Genomic DNA, 17,082 nt, shown 5'->3' with positions numbered 1-17,082 from the left:
TGAGCTTATGAAACAAACCTGAAAGCGTACCGCTGTAAACACAACCCGCACGGCAGTGAAACTATGAGAAGATAAATGTTTGAATAAAGTTCTCTTTCCTTTTATTCTCCATGGTTGTGTTTGTCACATTTGATAAATTTATGGGTGAAAAAACATGTTTCTATCAGACCACGCTGGCCTTCCAATCAACAGCTTGTCATGGTAAAGATATAAGGAGAAAGTTAAACTTTTGTGCGTAATTTTTCAGCTCCATGAGGCCGCAGGGTGCTTTGCAACAGAATCCATCCAGTAGAGCGGGATGAAGGCATGGCCTCCAGGCACCAGTCTGGGGTCCGACTCCCAACGCAGGGACCTTGACCGCATATTTCTACCTGGTAACTGAATTAAAGGCCACTAAATCCTCCCCACAGCATGATGCTGTGTTGTGCTCAAGGTGATTGTTTTTTCTCCACATAGTTTCGTGCATAGTCTGACCCATCCAGAGCACCTCCCTCCAAACAAAAACAAGCCATCTTGTGGATTTCTCCCAGCGATTGCTATCTTCTTGCCACTCCTCCATCAAGGCTAGACTTGTACCAGTACACAACATCTTGTTTTTCCCGCCCACAGATTCCCCCGCAGAGCTGTGGATCTCTGCAGCTCCCCCAGAGTGGCCCACGGGCCTCTCGCCTGCTTCTCGGGTTGATTTTTGCTTAACACCGCAACCGTCAGACATGGATGACGAGGATGTGTGGATTTTAGTTAAAGGGCCAGAACTCATCCTTGAATTCTGTAAACGGGCTTCTGTGTGAAACAGAGAGAAAGCTGTGACCCGCTCCTCACCTGGTCGCACATTCTGCACGAGCTTGACCCTCTCGCCACAGACGGTGAAGCCGAAACCGAGCTGGTCCTTCTGCACCACCACGCACCTCTGGACCAGACCAGGACCTGGCCGGGAGAGAAGAGTAAACGGCTCAGTCTGACAGACAAAGACAGCTCCGCTTCTAAAACCCGCCCAGAAGCCAGGGGGCGCTGTAGTTACTTGCACTGTCGTCGACCGTCAGCTCTCTCTGTTGGCTCGCGGGGGCCCTGCGCTCCGAGTCGCCGATCGTCAGACTGTTGAACCTGAGTTTGAAGGAAGGAGAGACAAAAGAGCATCTGAGCATCAAATTATGGGGATTTGGAATAAAAGACGAGAGGCCTGAAGGTAATGGGCGAAGAGGAGAGCCAGTGAACCAGGGGGAAACGAGGAGTGACTGGAACCACGAATGAACCGTATAATGAGCGGCAGGAAGTGAAGGAAGAGATTCAATGCAAGGGAGACGGGGGACGAGATGAGAAGATGGGAGCGAGACATCAAGAAGGAAACGTTAAGACGGGAAAACTCACCAAGCAGCAAAGGGGCTGAACGCGAAGCGTGGCAAAAAAAAAAAAAGAAGAAGGAAACAGATAAATAGAGGACAGAGAATCAGAGTCACAAACACGGAGAATTCAACAGGCCCGTCTGTTTTCCTTCTCCGACAGATTCAAAACGTACGAGAGCGGCCAGGACGCTCGGCGTGAAGGTGTGTGATGAATGAACACAAACACACCCTGACCCCTAAGCGGTGCGGGTTAAGGCCCATAAAACGTATCTGAAGCACAGGAACCAGGCTGCGTGTGTTTCCCAGCTCAGTGTAAATGTTTTTAGAGCCTACTTAATGTTTAATGACTAAGTCAGGAAGTGTTGGTGGGGGGGGGGGGGGGGGGGGGGGGCTTTACTGAGAGGACCGATGCAAAACGGTAAGAAGCAGCAGCAACTGTGCAGCGTCCAACAACGTATTTAGAAGGAAAGCCGATAAAACCACTGGAACTAAAGGTGAAAAGCTGCCTGTGGCACCTGAACTTCATCTGTCAGAGAAGAACTTAGTGACATCTGATTTATCAGAAATAAAAAAAAAAAACAAAGCGAAACAAAGAACCTAAGATGGAAAATAAAAAAATGTTTTGGGATAAATGTAAGAGTAAAAGAGAGCTACAGTAACCCGGTTGCATAAAGCACTTGGGCTGATCCTTTGTTTTATGCGCCTTTTGATCCAGTCTTCCTGTGTACGCCGACTGATTAACCTGAGATAAACCTCAGCACTCTAAGGAGGATTCTCCTGGCGATTGCACTCTTTAGCCAGAGACAGGGTCCAGAGAACAGTTAAAAGGAATCAAAATATTAATAAATTAAAGGTATCAGTCAGGGAGAAGGGCTGTAGACCCCCCCCCCCCCCATATGGGTCTCACTGAGCAGAGTGGGCGCCGGTACTGAGTCCACATGTGGGATCCTAACAGATTCCTGCCTAAGGAGACTGAAAGCTATTTTTGAACCAAAAGCAGCTTTAACAAAGCATTAGTTTTAACTGTGCTGACTTATACAAGCAGGTAACTACAGCTTTTTGATTTGCTGTTTTCCACCAATACGTCGGAGTGTTTTTCAGTGGACGTTAAACTTATATACACGCCAAAAAAGAAGGAGGAAAACGTGTTAAAATGATTCTTTTTCACCATTTAATTATTTTTAGCTCATCAAACGGGGTATTTTACTAGAGAGGAGTAACTCTGATACACACTGTAATATCTCATCTTTATTCTACTGCTGAACATTAGTAAAAAAAAAAATGCTACGTCAACACTATTTTGTTTACATTCATTTCAGTTTTGTAATAAGTGTGGAAAAAAAATTAGTGCTGCCCAAAATCCTCGACTCAGAGCTCAGTTTTATATTTTTTATTTCATTTTGAGGAATATTTCAGTCTCTGAAGTTGGTTTACAACTCTTCTATTTTGGCTTCTTCTCCTCCAATTCCACCATTTTTTAACCATCTAAAACATTTATATTGTCAGATTAGATTAGATATAAAACTCTGACCAGTGAGTCACTGAGGCATAAAATACCATTTTATAGAGCAATTACACTGAAACTTGGCATGTAGTAAGTGATCATTTGAAGGATTATAAAATGCAGGTACTTTTGTTTTGACCATACACCTCTTTTGTCCCTCACCGCACCGTGTCCCCCTCGTTTCTAAGCACACGTGACACACGTATGACAATCTGCTACCATGTTCAGGCACAAGGACTGGACAGAAAATTAGTGAAGGAGAAAAACATGGAAATTACTCCAAGGCAGCTGGAAAACTATCAGGACCACAAGAAAGTCTCGCTCACTAACGTGTGAAGTTTAGACTCGTCTTCCCAAGACAATTAGATTTCATGGAAAGACACAAAAAGTAAGATCTTTTATCAGAACTGGGTTCATTACGATCATTCATTTTCTCAGATCTATCCAACCAAGATGTTTGAGGAGAGAACTTCCTAAGTTACAAAGCAAAGTCACTATAAGAATAAATGCCATGATCTGGACCTGAAAGCTCAGCAGTCGACTCCAGAGCCGGAAAACAAGCTGCTCCGAACTGAGATCTGTTAAAAATTAAAGCTAACTGTTAATGAATGTCACAAATAAAGACTGCAGGATACCAGATGTGGACTTTACATTGTATCACGACATATAGTGGTAATGTGGTGATAATGTCAAAAGTGATGATAAAAGACTATTTACAGCTTCTTGCAGTCTTTTTCAGGTTACTGTGTGGCTGTGACTACGTGCCAACTATTGCCCAATAACCACAAATACTGTCCTTAAGAAACATTGGAAAATTTAACATATTAAGAAAAATTTCAAAATATGTTTCATTAGGACTATAGTTACATAAAGAAGTGTGACTTTTTTATCACTAAACTACACACAGTAACTGCATTTAATTATATTTTTTGAATCTATAGACATTCACCGATGCTCTCAATGAACCAACAGCGGAAAGAAAAGAGCAAAAAATAACAACCTGACAGTTTTGGGGCGTTTGCAGGCACCACTAGTTGGAATTTATCGGTGTAAAGATAAATCCAAATACTTATCATGATAAGAAATTGTTCACGATAAAACGATATGATAAGAGCCCATCCCAAGATGGCGATATTATCGATTAAAGAATACGATAATATCAGCAACGAATGCGCAGTCACCTCCCCTCTCTCTAACACGATGGTGAACGTCGTCATCGGATCCAGCACAAATAGGTCCGATGACGACGTTCCCACTCGTTGGAATGATCTCAACCGGGGTTTAAAACACCAGCCTTTAAGAGCTACTATCCAGCAGCTTTTAGATGCATCCCTGTTCCATCCATCCATCTTCCAACGCGCTTATGTGTTTTGTGAGGGGTGCTGGTGTCTATCTCCAGCTGTCAATGGGCGAGAGGCGGGGAGCCTGGACAGGTCGCCAGTCCATCGCAGAGCATCCCTGTTCCAATAAACCTACATCCCATGAAGGCCCATTACTGGGCCTCAGCCCATCCTGATGGGGTCCTACAGAAGTAATCCAGCTGCTTGAGTCAGGTGTGTTGGTGCAGGGACTTGTCTAAAAGCTGCAGCTTTCAAAGGCTGGGATCAGAGACCCCCAGCGTAGGCTAAGAGTATTCACCCCAGAGTTAACCGTGACTCTAGCTGGGCGATATGGACCAAAAATAATAACTCGATATTTTTAGGCTCAATCCCGATATACGATATTTATCGCGATATGATTTTCTTTTCAGAAAGCAATTCTAAAAACGCATCCCTGCACCAAACTTTTATCCCAGATATCTTTTTTGGGATTTTTTTATCAAACAGCTGCAGATAAATATGACAAACATGAAAATAACCTTCTTGAATACGTAAAACTACAATTATCACGCAAATCAGACCATCGCTTTTATAGAAACGTCGGTATTGTTTTTAAGCCTCGATACTGATCCATCAGTCGCGTACGTCAACGCACGCAAGGATTAACGCTAGAACGGTTAACTTATGTAGGGGGTTTACAACGATGTGTTCGTACGGTACAATCTGTGGGTATCACCATTGTCCCCCCCTCCTCCCCCCCCCACACTTAAACATGAGCACTCACTCTGCAGCGGTCCTACCTGAACAGGTGGGTGTGTTTTTTACCGGCCACCTCGCTGTCACATGACACACAAAGACGCAGGAGTGGGAAGCGTTTGGACGGAACGGTGAGAGAACACCAAGGGGGGAAAAACAGTGAGCGGAAGGGGGGAGAGAGAAAGCAAAGACACCTGATGAAGACAGAGGTGATCACAAACAGGCCGTGGGTGATGGAAGGACAGGATCCCAGGGGATGTGGGGTACAAGAAGGTGGCAACACCAAACGCAGGCAGAAAAACAATCTGACATTAAGCCCTCTCTCCTTCCAGACGGCGGTTTCACCATCCCTAAAGTCAACCCGTCCGACCTGTTCTTCCCCCACAGCCAAACCGGACCTCGGGCCGGCGAAACAGAGCGCTTGCGCTTTTTGTTGGAAGAGTGCGGCGAGATAAGACGCTAACATCAGGACCCCGTCTAGACGGGGAGGCCCGCAGGCTCGTACCTGTCCAGGGTGGATGTGGGCTGGCGGAGGCTCATGTCTGCCCTGCCTCTGCTTCCTGGTGCGGGAGTCAACACACACAGTCACTGGGCCTCTCTTATCATCCCCACCATCTCTTTGCCCCCTTCAGCTTGCAGGTCCACACAATGGGGCTCTCTGTTGGGCTTGGATCAGTCCTTGAAGCTACTTGGGTGCTGGCTCAGAGCAAACAGACAGTCCCTCATGTTCCCCTGAGGGGGGGGGGGGGGGGTCCAGGTCAGGTCAGTGGGGCTTTAAAATAAAGTGCGCCCCTTACCTGGTTAGGGCAGACCCTACATAAAGCAGAAAGTGTTAGTGGCAGAACGCTGTGGCTTGGCTTGAGTGACACTGAATAACAGAGTCTGCTTCCTGACGGCCATCAATCATGGATGAATGGCTGGTACGTCTGACAGCGCCGCAGATCAGCAACATCTGAGCCCATTACACAACTTAGAGCTTAACTTTAACACCTAGCGCCGCCGTGACAGAAAACCACTCGGGATTATGTGGAATGCGCGGTGGCAGCCTCTCGGCGGCTCGCTGCCAGGCTTGTTTACATGTGGGGCTTCCAGCTAACCGAGCCTCCCCGCGGGGTTTTGGTTTTCAGCTGGATCGCGGGGGAGCTTACGTTTAACACCTGTGGCTAATCTAATGGGGGAGACCCCGCGGCGGCCTGCTACATCCAGCCAGCCTTAGCTGAGCCAAACTCTACCACTACCAGTAGGCCTCTGTCGGCCAGCGGCATGGCGTTTGCGCGCACGCCGACCTTCAGCGCCGCGTCCCCGGCTCGGCGCTGGACAGACGAGCTAGCTCGCTCGCTAGCTAGCTAGCTAACCGGGTAGCTCTGCGAAACGAAAGCGCCGCATAGCTTCGGCTACATTTACAATACTTGGGGGTTACAGGGCGCTGGAGTGCTTCGGTCTGCGCGGCGATCCAGCTGGATTTATCCGGGAGTCCAGGAGCAATTTCAGGCGCAGGGTTGCATGTTAGCGGGGCGAGCTGGACGCTGTTCCAGTGGAGTTCCAAAGCACAAGCAAGTCCTCCTTCCAACAAAAAAAGAGACAGAAACCGTAGATGGTCCCGGGTTGCTTTCCTGTCAGGGTAACACAGCAGAAAATGCCAATGTAGTTATGATCTCCGTCGCTTTCGCCACAGTCCCAGTTGTTAAAATAACGATCCCTGCTGTTCTGTTATCTGGCTGTCCTCCTGACTGACGATCAGCCTGCAGCTTCTGAGATCACAAGCAGCAAAACCGCTGAAACAGCGACACCGTCTGGAGAACTTTGGAACAACCAGCCAATAATAATAATAATAATAGTAATAATAATAACTGTGGCGTCTCTGCGACCATCTAGGCAAGGGGAATTTATTTGTATAGCACATTTCATTACAAGTCAATGCAAAATAAAAAATAAACAGAATAAAAGCAAGTAAAAAAACTTAAATGTGGGGAAAATGTAAGCAAAACAGGAAAATGGAAACTAAAAGCAAATATTAATCTAGTGATGGTTGTCCTTGCTGCCTCATTGAAGGATTGGTGTGAATCTTTTCTGTTCAATAAATGACAAATATAAGGGAGCCTTTATTTGTAATTTTATGTACAAAAAAATAATTACATTTAGCTCATATGGATTTTCTAGTATGTTGGCTTATTCTAATTTATCTGTTTCATTTAAAATTTATCAGTCAGGTTGCTACTAATAGGTACCCCACTTAACTTATGATGCCAGAGATGTCACTTAATAATAATAATAATAATAATAATAATAATAATAATAATAATAATAATAATTACGCCCAAGCAGAGTGAGTTGTAAGTTGTATTACATACTAGATGACAATAACCACGACAATAGCAATTTATTTTCTCTAATCAAACGCCGTGGTAATTTACTGGATGCTGAGCTCGGCTTTGCGTGGGATCTCTGTCTTTGCCAGGTGAAATTCTGATTTCTCGGAGCATGCTTGAAGTGCTTCTGGTTGGAAACTTGTAAAATCTGACTTTGGAATACACCGTAATTACTTGTCTGAAAACTGGTTTTCATGTTCCTACGAACTTTCAGTTTTGATTCATCTCTAGTCCCTTTCACAAAGGGATTCAAGGCGGGGCTCTGGCACATTACGTCTCTGTTTTATGGAAGGACCGATGTGTAGAGTGAGGTAGAAGTCAGAAACCATGCCGGCCGCCTAACTTGCCAAGTGAGGTAGTCCTAGCCTCCCTATTGGTTGGCTCTTAAAGGGGCAAGCTAACTTTGCAGGTCAAGAGAGTGATGTAGTGATGACGCACGGCTTGTGGGAGCAGCCTGATGCGTGGTTTACAAATTTGAATAGGACTCAGAAATCATTTGTGATGAGAAGAGTAAGAAATTATATTTATCAGAGTCGAAGCATTTGCTTGGCATCGACGCACTAACTTCGTGTACCATTTTTTTCTCTTCCTGCTCTGAGCGAAGGCGGACTCTTTTCTGCACCTCTCATCCTGGACCGCTCCTGCTTGCCTCTCTGTCTGCATGTTGTGTAACTCTCTCAGAGCCCTTTTCTGCAAATCATCCGAATCAAAAACTATGGATCTGATCACCTGGCCGCTCAACGCAATTGATAAAATTTTCTCAACAAGAAGACCAGCCAGTGGGGAGCCGATATGTCCAGCGGAGACAGGAGCTTGGAAGATGGTGTGTCTGTCTATTTTGTCCATCAAGGACGTGGAAGACACTTACATAATTGGATTTATGATAACAGGATTTCAGCTTATAGCAGCTGGCGGTTACCTGATATATCGAGAAAAACGAAAGATCTCGGCGGCAGTTTTGGCCATGGTAAGGCTGCCGGGAGTTTGAGAGGGTTTAAACCGGGCCGTGATCACCCAGACTCAGATGCTTAGCTGGATGCCATACCTGCACAGTATGGCAGGCCGGCTGGGGTTGAACTGTACGGTCGAATGGTAAGACCTCAGGGAAGATTCCAGCTCGATTTACGGCAGAAAGTCCAACAAATTCAGCTGTTTGGGACTTGCCATGCAGACGGACCAGCAGAGACTTGACGGCTGACACAAATTCCACAGTCAGCCCGACACAAAACAATCTCCTTGTTATTAAATCGGGTGCCCTGATGGCTAGCCTTGGAGCCGGCTATCTCAAATTCTGCCAGATGTTTTGCAAACAAAACCTTGTAACCTCCGCCCAAACCTGCTCACGACACCTGTGTGAGCGGCTGGAGAGTCATGGGCCCATGGTGACACGCACACATACACAAACATGGTGATAAGTGCACCCCTCTGTCACTGATGTTTTTCCCCCCAGGACAGGAACCTAGATTGGATGCGCACGTAAGTGCTTCTCATTTGGGGTACCGGACTTCGATGCCCCCCGAAAACCCTCCCACCTGAAATATGTCTGCTTATGATGTTTGTTTGTTTGCTTTGTTTGTGCTGATGTTTTTGTTCTTGCATTGATTGAATTGTCGGAGCACAATTCAATCAATTATGCCCCCCCCCCCAACCATCCTAATGTATTCCTTTCTCCACTCTGCATGAAGCCGGCGCCTGGCAAGGCTGAGGCTGCAGTCTCCCGTCTACCTATGCGTGTCTTTCTCTTGATGGGCTGTACTGAAACGAAAGTAAAAAAAGATGTTCCATTATTGTTTTGAAAAGAACAGAAAGTTGGTGACTTCCTCATGCAGAGTTTCTGCATATTGCTGACGTCTTACAACTCATGTTGTATTTTTGTGAGCTCACGGCTTTGCGGGACAACGGTATCTCCACTTATTGTCTATGAATGGCCATGGGGAGCTTGGAGGCTCTGAGTTAATGATGAAAATGTTTTATGAAAGCGAGTTCACTGTTTTGAGTTGATCTTTAATGAAGCTTGTTTTCTCTTTGTTCATTTTTTTGCTTAGCTGTAGTCTTGGTTCCTGCTTGTGTTCTGTTCTTCATGTATATAGACTATGACTATATAGACTTTATGTCACTCTCTTCTGATGCAGTGGTTCTCTGCGTATTCACGTTATAGTTCATTAGTCACTTTCCTTTCAGGCTCTTCTGGTTCCCACGTTCCCAGCAGTTACAAGCCTTTCAGTTTCGCTTCACTCTTCATCAGATCCTGTTTTCGTATCCTGCAGTGATCTTGCCTCCTCGTCATTCTCAGCTTATTATCGACGCCACAGAACCATCGGATGCTCTTGCCCTTCCTCCACACTTGTAAATTCACCTTTTCCTGCTCCCGTTCTCACGTCTTCACCGGGGCCCATGCACCTCCCTCACAAATTATGACACTACTGGTATTTGCTGTGATGTTAACTTCTCCTTGCTATACAAGTGGATAGTACATTTCTCAACATTTTAAGCATTCAAACGCTAATAAAAAATCACAAATAGAGTTCGCACTATGTGTAATACTGATTCATTGAAATAATATATCAGAAGTGATAACAAATTAGTTAATATCTTCTACTTTTACTATGCTTTAGATGGCAGCCAAATTGCCAACATGTCTAAGTAATGCTTACATATGTAAGGTGCATGTAGTGTGGTTACAAGTTCTCTACATGCACCTAACATAGCTATAATCACACTACCTATACACAAGTACATGGACACGTTTTTGGCACTAATGGAACCCCATACTTCTCTGGCCTGAGAGAATGTGACCATCACAGAAAATGAGCGTTCAAAACATTAGTTACCATGATAAAGAGGAGACTATCCTGCAACAGACTGGAGATGTCTACTGTGTGTCCTACATTTACTCAGATACATTTACTCAGAATGAATATTTCAACATCCTGAGCTGGATAGATGTAATGTTCTTGTAGTGTAGTAAGCCCTCAGATGAGAGGATACATTTCTCTAAGGCTGCCTGGGACTGAATATGAGATTTCTAGCTATGTAATGGTAACTGCCGGTGAACCCGATATTCAGCCGGACACAGCTACGTTTTAAAAAAAGGTTTATTATGAAAATGAGTAGCGACAGCCAAGACGGGTAAGCAGAAACAGACTTGGCAGAAGGTGCAGGCAGTGAACAGACCAGAACAGGCGATGTGGACCAGGGAACCACCAGAACGGGCAGCTGGAACTCACGGAGAAACAGGCAACCCTCTTCAACGAAGCAAACAGAAGAGTCCAGCTGGCTTAACACACAGGAACTGGTAGTTAAAGCCCATCACACACGAGATAAGATCCTATCAGATGAGAAGAGACCTCCTGGCAAGGATGAGTTGGCTAAGGTATATGTAGACAGGTGACCAGAGTTCACTAATTAGTGCAGCAGGTGGGTCTGATTAACAGCAAGGTTGTTGGCTGGAAGGAGACTGAGCTGATTGGATAGTGGCTGAGAGGTGAAGGCTGATCCAAGAAAAGTCCAAAATAATGAAACAAAAACCTAAATCATGACAAGCTATTCAACACCGTTGAATCAAACATATATTTCCCTCAAATAGCTTGCTTCAAAAGTCCAGAAAACGACACATGGTCACAAAGCAGATTAGAATGAGAATTAGATGTAGTTCTGCTGCAAGTTTATTTGAAAGAGGGAGTTTTTTTTTTTTTGCAATTAAAACGATATAATTGCTTCGATGCTCATTGATCCTTCTTCCTACTACAGTTGGCGATATTAAAACTCCGTTAGAATATTTTTTTATGTAAATCTGTTCCTTGCTTTTATATTCAAATGATTAAAATCCTGATGTTCAGAGCATCAGCCCTGACCAAGCAAACCTCAGGTCACACAGCAGCAGCAGCAGCTATGAACTCATGCGTCTTTGCTTCCAGGCGGTTTTCCTCTTTAAAAGCGAGGTAGGGCCTGTTGAGGAGGGGAAGTGACCTAACTCATCTGGAGACGCTTTGAACATTTTTACCAAATATGGCCGCGGCGGGGCGTGGGATCCATTCTGAGGCAATGATGATGCTGCTGCTGCTGCGCCTTCCAGAGCGCACGGACGGAAACTTCACGCTTACGGCTACAAGAAAGAGCTGGAACCCCGGATCAACAAACAGGTAAGCCCCAGTGTCCCGTCGAGGCACACCTTTCTCCTTTGTTTTTGTGATATATTTGAAGCGGAAGTTGGAGAATGGCGTTGATCATGCTGGATTTCTGGCCCAGAGGTGGTTACAGTTGGAATGGGCGCGGTATGCCCGCTATGTGGGCCAGGAGGAGACCTCTTTATCACACGCCTTAAAACGCGCATGTGAAGCAGAGAAGCCTCCAAACCATTACGGATCGTGTTCCGCTTTTAGACGCCGTTTTGTTTTGCGTGCCAAACGGATCCGGTAAAGAATGTAACAAGTAGTATGTTTATAAAGTTCACTTTTAGGAATCTTGATTTTTTTTTTATTTCACTTTAGATCTGTTTCACATGGTCTATGTGTAATCATAATGAAAGGAGCTCCAGGGTTTCTCCTGGGGTTGCTTGTAGTAAATCTAGAAGTCAAACCCAAAGTGGTTTTCATATCAGCAGCAAAGAAGCCACATCCCTCCCCCTCATGCTGCAGCTGAACCAACACTCATCTCTCTCAGCTCTGAAACTGGGTGGTGGTGGTGGTGGTACGGTTTGTGGGTTAGGTTGAAAATTTAACCCCAGCAACCTAGAAAGTGTGCTTGAAAAAGAAACGAAGGTGCAAAGAGCTCTCTACCTCCAAACCGCTTCATGAGTGAGTTGTGTGACTTATGTTGCTTCCTGGAGACGCAGTTAGACCCCAGCAGCAGCTTCCTGTGAGTTAGTGCTGTAAGCCATAACAGGAAGCCAGCTAACGGATTATATGGCTGATGAAGTTATCAATTTTCAGGCGAAGCGACTGTTGCCATGCTTCAGAGGCACACCTACATGCATTAACCAGCAGAAGAGGGGGGGGGGGGGAGAAACAAACCTGTTGCAGCTCACAGGGATCCTGCTCCGGTTTGAGGAGTAGGCTGTACAAGCTGATTTTTTTATTTTTTTCTAAATCTGGATAAATGTGGATTAACTATATCCGTTTTCGTTATTTCAATCATCAGATAAGGATGTTCTAAACTGGTTTCCTGAGCAGTCCTGCAGAGTATGAATTTATAATAAATATGGCAAACAAACTGGGTATGGAAAGATATTTGCATTTCAAGACTTCATTCCCTATTTCCAAGTCTCCTTCCTTTCTTCCTAAAATTGAGAAAAAAAAATTTGAGTCTGAACCATCTTAAAAGTGTAGAATTTTGCGTTTAAACCTGAAAGCCTGTAAAAATTTAGGCTAGCCTTTTTTGCATTGATTTTGTTACCTTATTACTTCTATCTCGGTTTTGGCAAGTCACAAACTAAAGTATTTTTTTCCACAGATAATCTGCTCACACTCCAAAATCCTTAAAAAAGGCCATTTTACTGTTTTTAGGCCCAAAGACTGACTTATGACAGGAGTTGTGATTCCTAAACTTTATTTAAAATAGCAAACAAACTATTAAAAGCTCAGAGACTTAAAAAAAGTTAATGGGTGAAGTAAATATATCACATCGGTAATAGCTCCTTAAAAAATCTGTACTAACTGTAGGACAATCCTCTCTAGGTTTTACAAGTCTTGTAAATGATAAAATTCGGCTGATCCAAATTGGTCCAAGAAACAAACAGTAAACCATGCTGCTGAATCCAAAGCCAACTTCAGGACTGAGTGGTTTCATAATTTGTAAAATGTTTAAAACGTTTTACAAAAAAAAAGAAAGAGGAAAAAAATTGAAATTTGACTCTAAAAATGGTATTTAAAATTTGACATGGAGAATTTTGTCAAAAGCCTGAGAAGTGAACGGGAAAGAAATGAGCTGCAGTCCAAACATGTGAATGCTTCATTTGCACCAGATCACAGTAAAGTGGGACCCATTAATCACGGGCAGATTGGTTTTCTTTGTCTGACCGGATGATTGCAATTTTCTAAGAACTACAACAAACAAAATGTATTTGCAGAGCAAAGCAGGTTGCTAATTTCACAGGCTGAACAAACTGTTCTGAACAGGAAAAGGTCAAAATTTCCATTGTTTTCTGAAAATTATGGATCAGAGCCAATTAAAATGTAATTTTACAGCTAAAGACACATACTCTGCTTATAACAATGGAATTAAAGTTTAGGGTTTAAGGTCCACTCCTCAGTCATACACCTCTGAAGTGTGTTTAACTGTGTCATCCTAGAGGAAAAATGATTAATGTATTTTAAGGGAGTTCCTGTTTTAGATTGGTTTAAAGAAGCTGCCTCCCATTGCACTCAGTTTTGAAATGAGAAATGAAATTTCAAATTCTTCGTTTCAGTTTGGAGCTTCTCAATCCTAGAGGCAGATTGTTTGCCTTCTGTCAAATGGACACAAGAGGGCAGTAGCATCAAACCTGTGAGACTTACTGCTCTTATGTTGGTTTAATCTGAGGGACTTTCCAAATCCTTGTAAGCACTGGCAGCCAAACTCCAGCTTCCTGTGGGAGGAGCGACATATCACGAGCAGGAGACATCACTCATTCCTGCCTCTTTAACATGTCTAGACTCAAGCCCAAGTTGTGCAGTCAAGACATCAACAGCTCATTAGTCAGTACGTTTGAAGTGTAAACTCAATGAAAAAAAAAATAAATATTACATTACATTGCCTGTAAAGTTGAAAATGTCCAAAACCCCATCTTTATGTTCATTATCTCCACCTTTTTTCGTCCTGTGCAGGGTCACTGGGTGAGCGGCAGCCTGTCATCACGATCCACAGCAGAGAGGTGGGATAATAGGTAAATAGGGTCCACGTGTGTGTAATATACTCTAGAAGTTCAGCTCTTATTGAAAGACCTCAGACATTATTGTGCAAACTGCATCAAGAAGACCAAGGAACACAGTTTAAAGCGGTGTTGGGTAATGAGGTTTTATCATCTTTTATCATCTTAAACAACTGCTGTTCAATCCATGGAGTCAAACTACGGAGCAGCAACTCGTAGAATTGCCAAAGCATCGCCTTTCGTTCTTGTGAGCCTCATGTTTAACAGTAAACATCGATGCTTCCGTCTTTTTCTTCTTCTACTGTTTACACTGGGCTTGCGGATAGACGAGTCCGAGTAGCGCCCGATGTGTGCTTTTTAGACGTACAGTGTGAGCAGCCAGGTCGCATCAGATCGTCGGGCGCCACAGTGTAAGAACAGATATGGTGAGGTGTGAACTTTTAAACCCTGTGGTTTCGTCGTACAGTTTGAGCTGTATATGAGTACCACGACTGAAAACATCGTACAGTGTAAGCCCGGCTTAAAACATGTAGAATTGTCCACATTTCCAAACGGTCAGGTTTGGAAACGAGAGCCTTAATCCTGGGAGCAGCGCAGAGGTCCATGGTCGCTCTGGAGGAGCTGTAGAAAACCCACAGCTCCGGTGGGAGAGTCGGTTGCCCGGGTAACTTTTAGTTCTGCACTCTTAGGGGACACAGCAAAACATGTCGTATGAAGGCCAAAATGTAATTTTCTCTCCAGCGTGAAAAATGCGATGTGTGGAGAAAAGCTAAGCCTGAAAACACTGTCTGCACATCAAAGCATAGTGATGGCAATATCAAGCTATGAGGGAGCTAGTCAGGGTTGATGAGGAGATGGATGGAGCTAAATACATGGCGGTCTTGTTAAAAAAACAACTTGGAAATGAACTGAACTTATAAAGCGCTTCTCTAGTCAAGTGGACTAGTGCTTTCACTAAAGCCGCATTTATCCCCTTAACCTCACAACGTGACTTAGGGTCACGTCAAGATGTGCGAGGAGGAAGCAGAAATCAAACTCACAGCTTCCTGCTTTCTGCTGTTCTATCACGTATCATCCGTGGAATTCCCCAAGGCTTGTGTTGGTGACAAAATGGGAATTTTTGCACAGTTTCTAATGGCCTTAAACAGTTTTCTCTTGACAGGCATGCAGTGAGTTATTTAGCACCAGACTCAGTGTTATTTAATAATTTTTTTTTTTAAGAATTTAAGGAATCCATGCAGCAAAGAGCTTCAGTTTGTTCTGATAACATTTCTTTTCTGCACACAGATTGTGACACACTCCCACAGAGGGACGCTGCCTGACAAGAACCCAACACAGGATCAGGTTCAGCACTCGTGGCGATCTCAGACTCACAAATTACCTCGTCGTTGCTGACCGACATCCCAGCATGCCGCTGACCTGGTTCCCCAGCTCCCAGCTGCTGTGGGCGCGGGTGGCAGCCGTGCTGTTCACCTGCACCGCTTTCAGCGTGGCGGCACACGGCGCTGCGCTGGGCTCGGGAGGCATGGCGGACTGGTGCATCTTCTGCTGGGCGTTCAGCTTCGCCTGCTCCCTGCTGGTCCTGCTGGTGGAGCAGTGCAGCCTCCAGCCCAGAATCCCTGTCTCCTGGTCCAACTTCCCCGTCACGGTCGCCTGCTACGCCTGCCTGCTCTGCCTCTCGGCCTCGATCATCTTCCCGGTGTTTTTTCTCAGGAACCGGAACTACTACGGCGAGACTCGGGATCATCGCATTGCCTCCACGGTCTTCTCCTGCCTGGCAACCATTGCGTACATAGTAGAGGTGAGCCTGTCCAAGGCGAGGCCAGGAGAGGTGGCGGGTTACATGGCAACAGCCCCGGGTCTGATGAAGGTGTGCCAAACCTCTGTGGCCTGCATCATCTTCATCCTGGTGAGCAGCCCCGTGTCTTATGACCAACACGCGGCCCTGAAGTGGTGCATGGCGGTGTACTGCATCTGCTTCATCCTCTCCATGGCCGTGGTGGTGCTGTGTGTGGGAGAGTGCACCAGCTGTCTCCCCATCCCCTTCTCCAAGTTCCTGTCAGCCTACGGCCTCTTGGCCGTCATCATGTACCTGACGGCCACCATCCTCTGGCCGGTGTTCCAGTTCGACAAGAAGTACGGGAGGAGAGGCAATGACACGAACCTGATCGCCGTGGCTGTGCTCACCGCTCTCAACTTCCTGTTGTACCTCGCTGATCTGGCCTACAGCGCCAGGCTGGTGTTTATCAGCGCCTGAGCAGAGGGGAGACAAAGGACACGTCGGACACAGATCGGAAATTCCTGACAGAAGGGACACGACTCTTCATTCCTATCCCTTATTTTAGATCATACAAAGAAAGTCTCAAGAACATAAACGTATGTGTGAATAGTAGGTGTGTGTTTGCATAATCACAATGCTGCCTTACAGTATTTGCTGTTAGATGTGAAGTTGCTTGTTTGAAGTTGCTGTCTAAAGCAACTATTACATGAATGGGGAAAAAAACATAGTTTTTTTTTTTTGTTGAATTCTGCAACAAAAAGAGGGAAAAAGGGTCCACACACTGGAACACAAGGGAATACCAACAGTATTTGGAAACTTATCATAACCCAACATGCAGTATTTACCTGCCAGATGTTTTACTGCCTTTTTATATTTAAATGTTTGAGATTCTATTGCCTGATTAGAATAAATAAAGTGTTAAACTAAGTAATATGGCTGAGTCTTTTAATGCTGGGGCCTGGGTGGGGCTGCAGGAACATCAGGGGTAGGTGAAGCACTGGTTAATGGTTCCTGATTCGAAAAGTGAACAGGAAAAAGCCTTGTTAAAGAAAAATATGTATCTTTCTAAGAAATGTTGTTGCGTTTAAAAGAAGCCAGTTGCTTTTCTAATTTTCAAGCTCTAGTCTTGAACATGGTAACTAGTAAATAGTTAAGCAGTATATT

The 17,082-nt window shown here is 44.8% G+C and overlaps 2 protein-coding genes across 11 annotated transcripts in view; one reads left to right on the top strand and one right to left on the bottom strand.

The window, feature by feature from the left end:
* Positions 1–6,681, bottom strand: part of arhgef11 (Rho guanine nucleotide exchange factor (GEF) 11) — a 35,276-nt gene extending 28,595 nt beyond the window's left edge. For 5 of the 7 annotated variants that reach the window (XM_036146044.1, XM_036146048.1, XM_036146046.1 and 2 more), the window contains exons 1-4: positions 4,967–5,421; positions 1,369–1,383; positions 1,022–1,104; positions 823–927 (exon numbers count right to left, since the gene is read on the bottom strand). In XM_036146044.1, the coding sequence (XP_036001937.1) occupies positions 823–927; positions 1,022–1,104; positions 1,369–1,383; positions 4,967–5,388 (625 nt within the window). In that variant the 5' untranslated portion in view covers positions 5,389–5,421. The other 2 variants (XM_036146049.1, XM_036146050.1) reach the window with 2 other exon arrangements.
* Positions 6,682–11,174: 4,493 nt separating this feature from the next.
* On the top strand, positions 11,175–16,849 carry LOC105917682 (myeloid-associated differentiation marker homolog). Of its 4 annotated transcripts, none has more exons than XM_012852556.3 (3): positions 11,175–11,433; positions 14,095–14,141; positions 15,426–16,849. In XM_012852556.3, the coding sequence occupies exon 3, from the start codon at positions 15,547–15,549 to the stop codon at positions 16,393–16,395; it is 849 nt and encodes a 282-aa protein (XP_012708010.2). In that variant the 5' UTR covers positions 11,175–11,433; positions 14,095–14,141; positions 15,426–15,546; the 3' UTR covers positions 16,396–16,849. The 4 variants fall into 4 exon arrangements, with proteins under 4 accessions (XP_012708010.2, XP_012708009.2, XP_021166299.2 ...); XM_012852555.3 differs by having other exon boundaries at positions 14,095–14,153; XM_021310624.2 differs by lacking the exon at positions 11,175–11,433 and adding an exon at positions 13,752–13,969.
* Positions 16,850–17,082: the final 233 nt, after the last annotated feature.

The sequence above is a fragment of the Fundulus heteroclitus genome, chromosome 14 (genome assembly GCF_011125445.2).
Source record: "Fundulus heteroclitus isolate FHET01 chromosome 14, MU-UCD_Fhet_4.1, whole genome shotgun sequence".
NCBI lineage: Eukaryota > Metazoa > Chordata > Actinopteri > Cyprinodontiformes > Fundulidae > Fundulus > Fundulus heteroclitus.
The sequence above is the reverse complement of the archived record's forward strand: the minus strand, read 5'-3'. Positions and strand labels throughout refer to the sequence as shown.